We start from the raw sequence: 8428 nt of genomic DNA, 5'->3' as shown, positions 1-8428 counted from the left end.
AAACCCTCTACAATGGAATAAAATACGTTTTTTAATCAATTGTCACTATATACTCTTCCCATAGAGTGCTTACTTGATCGTCAGAGTGTCTTTTGCAGGTCAACCCCGACCAAGCTCTGAAGAATTAAGGAGAAAGAGTCTTGAAGTATGAAGGAGTGAAACATTGAAAAAATAAGAGAGCAACCGACACTACAACAATTGTTACGGTCAATCTCAGGTACTGTCTAGACTCACTTTGTCTATAAAAATGCAATAACAATTAATAATATAAGAAAATAATGTTGTTGTTATAGTTTAGATTTTTAATTTTAAATCTAATACCTTGAGTTAATTTAATTAATTTATTTCATACTGATTCCGATTAAATTATAAATTCGAACAAATTTCAAGGCTTTAATTTTAGTTTTATAATTAATTAAAATGATCTAAATCAATAAACATATTAGAAAATAAAGATGATTCCGATTAAATTAGTTTTTGTATTCTACTTTTAAAATCGACTAAACAAAAAAAAAAGAGTTTTGAACAATAATGACTTATTATTTTTCTTGATTTCCAAAGAAAAATTACATAACCCTTGGTACATACGTTCCATGTTCAACCACACAACTTTCAGAAGAGAAGGGCAAAAATCAAAATTCGCAAAAACGGTCTAGTTTTCGCTGGTTCTAGAAACACCCATACCATAAGTCGGCGTGCAAACGCCATCGTATCAGTATATTTCTTTTGCGGCAAAGAATCCCGTTTTCTTGTTCTTGCTGATCTAAACAGGTCCTTAACAGCGAACCTTCCAGAAGATGGTGGTCATAGAGCAGGAAGAGAGTGAGCACCGAAATGCGAGCCCCTCCAACGCCGCCGGCGCTGCCAACGACGCTTCCGACGGCTTCGAAACCGCCAGCGAGGCCGATCTCGGCAGTGATGATGACAACGGAGATGGCGGAGCAGACAGACAAGAGGAGAAGAATCACCCCGAGAAACACCACCAGCAACAGCAGACTGAGCAACAACCTGAACACGATGTTTCTCAGAGCACCACCGAATCCTCTGAGAATGCCTTAATCACCGAAGAGTCCTCCGAGAATGCCTTAATCACCGAAGAGTCCTCCGAGAATGCCTTGATCAAAGAAGAAGAATCAAGACAGGTGGTTATGTTTTGAACTTAGGGGTTTTGTTTCTAGGATCCTTCTGATTGCTGCACTATTCTTTTCTTTGACAATTACGTTCTTTTTAATTGCAACGATGAATTTAATTCAAGTGCTAAAAATGTTTGTAAAGGTTTTTGGTTTATGTGTTGGATTGCAACGCTTACGCTGGTGTGATCAATTTTTGTGATAATTACTTCAAAAGTAATATCGAGACTAGTTTCTAATTAAGTCGCTGGATGAAGGATTGTATAAAAGGCTAGAAATATGCTAATATTTTGTATATTTGACTGAAATTATTGCACCCTGTTTAATGACTCTCATGTCATGATTTTACAGTTCCGAACAAAATTTAAACTAATAGCAGAGGGTGTGATATGAGTGTGTTACATAGTGTTTAACTAGCACTTCTCTTCCATTGTACCTGGCTTGTGTGGTCAACTAGTGACTAATTACTCATTCACATGTTCTATGACGAAGATATTGGAGAGCATTGGTTGTGCGCAGAAAAGTTTATTTTGATACTCACGGACACGAAAATTTACGAAGATATGAAATTGGTGTACAACTGTATATTAAGCCTTGTGCACTGTAAAGAGAGTATTGAGTGCTATTGGTTTATGTGACAGAAATCATTGGATCAAGCAAATGAAGCAAAGGTAGAAGGGAACAAGCTTTTTGTAGATGGGAAGTATGAAGAGGCGTTATCACAGTATGAAGTTGCTTTACAAGTAGCACCAGACACACCTTCATCTGTGGAAATACGGTCAATATGCCATTCGAACCGTGGTGTGTGCTTTCTGAAACTGGTATGGCCTGTTAATGCATTGATGATCACACTTGAGATAAATAAAAAGAGACAATATATATTTGGTGAGCTTGAATCACCTCTCTTATGTTCTCATATTTATATTGATAGAATTCTGATACAATGAGTAGAGGGAATAGTACAGATCAAAAGACAGAACAGAACTACAGTACTAGGTACAGAGATAGGTACAACTCATTGGTACATCACATAGCAGTTTTCCAATAAAAACTATTTAAGACCTATGCTAACAATCACATTCTTGTGTTATTCTCTTCCTCACATGTCTACCAGATGAACTATTGATCTCAATGTGTTTCCTTTTACGGCTTATGCATAGTGGTCTAGCTTTGGTCCTTGACCTTTCTATGTTTGCATTCACTTCAGAGTTCAGAATTATAGGTTGAATCTTAAAGTTGGTTTTGTTTTTTTATTTCATACTGTTCTTAAAGAAACAAAACTACAAATTAAGTAGTTTCTGTTTTGTTTAACAAATATTATTTGCTCAGTAACAAAGCATCAGTACTTTTAAATTAAATAAATGATGGAGAAAAGAGAAGGAAATCACAACCTTAAAAAAAGTTAAGCATGCTGCAAAGCTACCTGCTACCAGAAATTGAGCAGCAGAACTTTACACGGAAGCTTAAACGTAATATTTTAAAACATTCATTACAAGTTTAAAGGAAACGAGACACTCTTGCAAATGTGAGCATTATTATGACCCAACCATAAACAATTCAACATGTTTTAGAAACAGTTAAATATTTGTTGATGAGCATCAAGTAAAAACCAAGTTTATTGTAGAGTTCAAATTTGGGGATAGATACTAATATGCCAAAATTAGCTTGGTTAGGTACTTAAACATTATTCCCTAATTTAATAAATCTGAGCAAAACCTGATCCCAATCTGCTTTAATGAAGAGGGATTCTGTTAAAACAAACTTCATAAGATAATAAGAATCGATGCTAGATGCTTTATTTTTGTATTCCTACATTCATTTCAATTTTTAATGATATATATATATATATGTATGTATGTACATGTATATATATGTATGTACATGTATATATATGTATGTATCTATGCTGATATTTGATAATTTTATCCCATGTAAAGCTACAATGGGATTTAGCATTTCTTTTATCCTGAGATAATTTTGTGCCCACTTTGTTATTTGCTTGCTTTTCTTAATCAATTCTCAAATATACCACAGGGAAAATATGATAACACAATTAAGGAATGCACGAAAGCATTAGAACTGAATCCTGTGTACGTGAAAGCTTTTGTGAGAAGAGGAGAAGCTCATGAAAAGCTCGAGCATTTTGAAGAGGCCATTGCTGGTGAGTTCAAATTTTACAAGAGGGTAGAGGGTAATTATGACAATGCTAACCTCCTCTGAGGTTTGCACTTATCACATCTGGCACTGCTTGTTGCTTACTTTGTGTCCCTACCATCTGTAGGGTTCCTACTCTATTTCTCTTTGTAATTAGGAGGAAAGTAAGGGAGCGGTGATTTCTAAAATAAGAAATGTTTACAGACCTAAGGGAGGTTGCTGTAATCATCCCTTAATTTTGCTTATTGATGTATACATAAGTGCATGCTGTGTATTTAGCACCCTGATAGCATTCTGATTCTTAAACTTTTTCATCCTCATTCATAACCAGCTCTTTACATGCCACCTTTTTTGTCAAAAATAATTTACAGATATGAAAAAGATCTTAGAAATTGACCCCTCAAATGATCAAGCTAGGAAAACTATTCGGCGCCTAGAGCCCCTTGCTGCAGAAAAACGGGAAAAGATGAAAGAGGAAATGATTGGTGAGTCTCTTTTTGTCTTTCTCTACATATTTTAATATCTATAAATTTATTTTTCTTTAGAGTGGTTCATAGGCTTTCTTCATTGCATTACCAGTATTTTTGTGCTGTTAACATACTTGCCACAAAACTTCATGGCTTCATTCCCAATATACCTCTCCTATTCTTTCTGTTTATTTTCTTTTATTGTGGTCTATGATTTTATACATCTAGTTACTGTCCATTCTTGGCATTAATTTCTTGTTCTCAAATGGTTCAAGGTGAAGCAATATTTAAAGCTAGTTTAGTCAAACAAAAACTTATCTGAAATAAACTCTTATATCAAATATAACTCCTGGTTAAGATATCAAGCTTTAGAATGTTCAAGTAATTGAAAGATCTACTTGTGATTGCTTGATTTTGAGTGATAGTGCGAGGATGAATAGTGCATCTCAGTTTGCTGAATAGCAGCATTTATTTCCATAGACACATATTGCCTTCCTAGAGAACATGTAATGGTATTATATTTGTATTTTATGTAATGGACATATATCTGGTTTTTTGTGTTTTGAGAATCTTGGAGGAAAAGTGGAAGAGTTGGCTATATGTTATTTTTATAATTTAGAACAACGCTAAAATATATATTGGCTTTATGGCATGTACCTTTGGTTTATTCTGCCAGAGCTACTTAGATGGCTAGAATTCTTGGTTTAATTTGGGGTGATAGATGTCATGACTGCTGTTTGCTACATCTATATTAACATCAATATCACAGCTTATCATCTGTTCTTTATTCTTCAGTCATTTATTCCCTAAGCCTAAATTCTAAGATAGTATCAGGGCATTGTTTTCCATCATGAAAAGATGCTTTTCCTCCTGCTGAAAATGGATGTTGGAGCTTGTCCGTTTCTTTTACTCTCAGCTTTCTGTTATTTACCCTCCTATACTACTTTGCTTCGGTGCCACAAATCTATCATTGTGAGACGTGACTATTGTGTTCATATTACCTCAAAGATCTCTATCATATGTTAAGGCTCTTGAGGTCGTCAAGATCTCAAATTATGCTTTCGTGCTAGATTTCTCCTGTTGTGTGCCAATAATGGCTATTCTTGGTGACATTATTTCTATTTAAACATTATTTGCTTCGGCCCTTGGTGGTTAAGCATTGATAACGTTACATTTTGCTTTGGGTGGCTAAATATTGATATTACTAATTTGTTTTGCTTCTGCCTTACCTGGTGGTTAAGCCTTGGTCTCAGCTGATGAAGAAAATGGCTTCTGAAAAAATTGTTAATCATGAAGTTAGCTTCCTTGTGCGGTTAAGCCTCACTTCTTTTACTTCTGTTAGGTGGTTAAACATTGAGTGTCGTTAGATTCTGCTTATGTTCATAAGCCCTGTATGATTTACTTCTGCTAGGTGGTTAAGCATTGAGTGCAAGTTTTGCTTGGCGGTTTTAATTTTTTTTAAATTTTTGCCCAAGTTGGTCAGCTGTGAATTTTTACTATTCTGTTTTATGAAGGCAAGGTGCTATCATAAATTTTGAATAGTTTCATGGGGAATGTGCTGAAGTACTTTATTTTGCAACTTATTTTGTGACTAGTGATTCGGTATATTTTACTATCATCATTTGCTTAGTTAGAGTTTTTCTTAATGCAGGAAAACTGAAAGATATGGGCAATTCTGTCCTGGGCCGCTTTGGGATGAGTGTAGACAATTTTAAAGCAGTCAAAGATCCAAACACTGGTTCCTATTCTATCTCATTCCAACGCTAATCTCTGTAGAGAAAAAAAGTCACGGCAGCAGTAAGCATGAAAGAGGCGGTCTGAAGTGATACAGGTTTGAGACTTCATGTGCATCCAGCTGGTTAGGAAAATTTAGGTGTTAGTTGTGTATGAGAAGTTGAGAAGTAGGCATGTACATTGTTTCCTTCAAAAGGGCATTTTGTTAATTGATTCATCATGAGAAGGGGATTGATAATGTCCTAGTCCATAACTACCTCTTCCAAAATTTAAACTGAATTAAGGCTTTTCAGAAATTCTGTTTGTGCAATTGATCTCATCTTTTGAAAGAATACATAGATTAACGGTTTGTACAATTTCATTGGCTTTTCAGAAATACTAGCAGCACCTTTCACACTCTTAGACACTATTATTGAAATGAAATTCTAGCTAGCCTCACTAATAAAGAGTGGCCATGGTTATCTAGTGGAACTAGCGTGAGATTTCACTTAATATTGGTGGAGGTGTTAAAAAGAGTATTTTTTCGTTGATGCTAAAAAATGTGCACTTGTTTGAGGAGTTGGATGTGAATTTGAAGAAGTTGCTTCACGCTTGTTTGGTACAAGTACAACATGAATGTGACATGTGATAAATAAATTGCAACTTATTTACTCACCTCCCTTTCACATTTCTTTCACTCTTATAGCATAGAAGTCAGTTGATAACCAAGTTACCCCCCGTTTGCCAAACATTAGATGTAACGGACATTTTTTTAGTCCTCATAAAAATAAAAAAACCTTTTGGTGTCATTTTATTTTCATTCCCTTCAACTTTTAATCTCCTCAAACCAGTTCACTAAACATTATTTGCATCAGTAACGATGTCACTGACTAAACCAGTCAGGTACTTCATATCATATAGCTTTCAAGACAATGGGTCTAATTAGCTGTTATATGGTTTTGCTTTCTAGGTAATGTTGGAATTCTGAATGAAGTATGGACGGAGTTGCGTATTGTTGGATGGATGTCCGGGTGTAAGTCGTGTGGAAATTCACTCATGAATTGATTGGCATTTGTGAACTTATTTGGGTTGTACAATGCTTTTTTATCATTGGGTCATTCTGCACTAGTTTAACTACTTAATATGATTCACGTTTTAGCAATTTTAATGTAGGCCCGTGATCCATGGCTGGGACTTCGATGTTTATAAGTTTCGGAACTATATATGTGATGGTCAACACTTACAGAGCATTAATAATTATTTTTATTTCTTTCTGTTTCTGAGATGTCATTTGTGGAATTGGTTAACAAACTAAGGTAGTACAAAAACTAGTGCTTTATACTGGTTATTCAATAAAGTGGAGTAGTAGAGTTGTGAGCTCTAAAGATGCAGTACCTCCTCTATTCAGAAGAATCTAGTTGTCTGGTTTTATGCTGTGAGCAGTTGAAGGTGTGTAAGAAGGGCGTATGTTTCCGTTTGGGGCTTTTGGGTCATTGAATTAAGTGTACTCTTGTAGGCTCAGATCATCAGGCATGTGTTAGATACACATGGATTGGTCAACTTGCATACTGTTACTTTGTAGGAGTAAGTTAGCAAACTATAATTATGTATTTGTTAAATACATGTAAGATGTACTTTGTTGATTCACTTTTTCTAGAAAAACAAGTGGATGTAACTTAACAAATTTCTCTCTCTCACACATATATAAACAGACATAAGCATATTCATCTTAATAATCATATGCTCTAATTTTGAAGTTCACTTGTTATTGGTCAATTCATGCAAAATAACAAAAGTAAAAGGAAGGCATTTGCTTTGGAAGTGAGGTACAGATGTTAATCGGAAAAATGAGAACAATTATTCCATATCAGGACTAACACAATCGGTCCTTAAAACTAGTCCGGCAATTCACTAGCTCTCAGAAAAGTGGATCTTCTCATTCCTAATCTATACATTGCTATAAATGGAGAGATAAATCAATCATTTGATCCTTCTCTGTGTCATTATTCCAAAGTTCAAGATTTTGATCGTTGCTTGTCAATGACTTGGGTTGAGATGTGCCCCCCCAGCTGATGCTATAGCTCTTTCCATCACCATGTAACCTGTTGGTTCCCCCATAGAACAGTGCATTGCCAAATCTAGGTGCACCGTTTGATCCAAATTGTACAGAAATTTGATGGCTTTGGAGATAAGGGAGTTCTGCTGCATGGGCAGTGATCAACATTGAAGGATTTAAAATGTCAAGATGGGTTGGAGCAAAAATCACAGGGGCTGGCAGTGGGGAAGGGAAAGAAACACTTGAGTACTCATAAGCCCTCTTAGCCTTCCTTGCAGCTGTTCTTTCTTTCTTGTGAGCATTTTGGTGTCCTCCCAGAGCTTGAGAACTGTAAAACTTTCTTGAACAGAATAGGCATGGAAAAACTCTGGATGCATATTCTCTTTGGCTTTCTCCAACATTGGCTACCTTCATCACCTCTTCCATCTCTATAACTGAAACCCAGAAAACAACTGACAAGGGAATATAATACACGTCAGAAATTGTATACATTTTTAGTATTAAATACTTGGTACGTTTAAATTATTATGCAAGGCAAAAAGCATTTACCAGAGAGGAATAATCAGAACAAATGGTACAACAGTATAACAGAGGAGAGATTGGCCTGGGAAGAGGGGTATTTAAAAGACAGGTAACAACTGATCAAAGAGTTGAGAGGAGTTAGGAAGTGGTAAGAATTGGGAAGCGTGAAGGGTGAGTGGAATCATAAATATAGCACAAGAGACAGTGGTTAGGTGTATGGGCTTGGGAACAGAGGAGATAAGATGAGAGAAGAGAGAATCCATTTTCCAAACCTAACATCTCCTTTCACTCACACCAATCACTTTCTTCATCATAAACATCCACAACCCTTTTGAAGGACAGTTCCCCACTTGTCTACAGTTGACGTGATGGTTTATGAGCACTTT

At 35.7% G+C, this 8428-nt stretch overlaps 2 protein-coding genes across 2 annotated transcripts; one reads left to right on the top strand and one right to left on the bottom strand.

The window, feature by feature from the left end:
- Positions 1-557: 557 nt before the first annotated feature.
- LOC137824217 (uncharacterized) lies at positions 558-6742 on the top strand. The gene is made up of 6 exons (XM_068629748.1): positions 558-1142; positions 1772-1951; positions 3165-3291; positions 3656-3769; positions 5403-5582; positions 6435-6742. The coding sequence occupies exons 1-5, from the start codon at positions 798-800 to the stop codon at positions 5516-5518; spliced, it is 882 nt and encodes a 293-aa protein (XP_068485849.1). The 5' UTR covers positions 558-797; the 3' UTR covers positions 5519-5582; positions 6435-6742.
- Positions 6743-7251: 509 nt separating this feature from the next.
- LOC137824218 (protein LATE FLOWERING) lies at positions 7252-8209 on the bottom strand. Its single transcript, XM_068629749.1, has 2 exons — positions 8070-8209; positions 7252-7972 (listed from the first exon to the last, which is right to left on the bottom strand). Exon 2 carries the CDS (start codon positions 7944-7946, stop codon positions 7422-7424), a length of 525 nt encoding a protein of 174 aa, XP_068485850.1. The 5' UTR covers positions 7947-7972; positions 8070-8209; the 3' UTR covers positions 7252-7421.
- Positions 8210-8428: the final 219 nt, after the last annotated feature.

Source organism: Phaseolus vulgaris, chromosome 8 (genome assembly GCF_000499845.2).
Source record: "Phaseolus vulgaris cultivar G19833 chromosome 8, P. vulgaris v2.0, whole genome shotgun sequence".
NCBI classification, from domain to species: Eukaryota; Viridiplantae; Streptophyta; class Magnoliopsida; order Fabales; family Fabaceae; genus Phaseolus; species Phaseolus vulgaris.
Note: the sequence above shows the minus strand (reverse complement) of the source record. Positions and strands in the feature narration are given on the sequence as shown.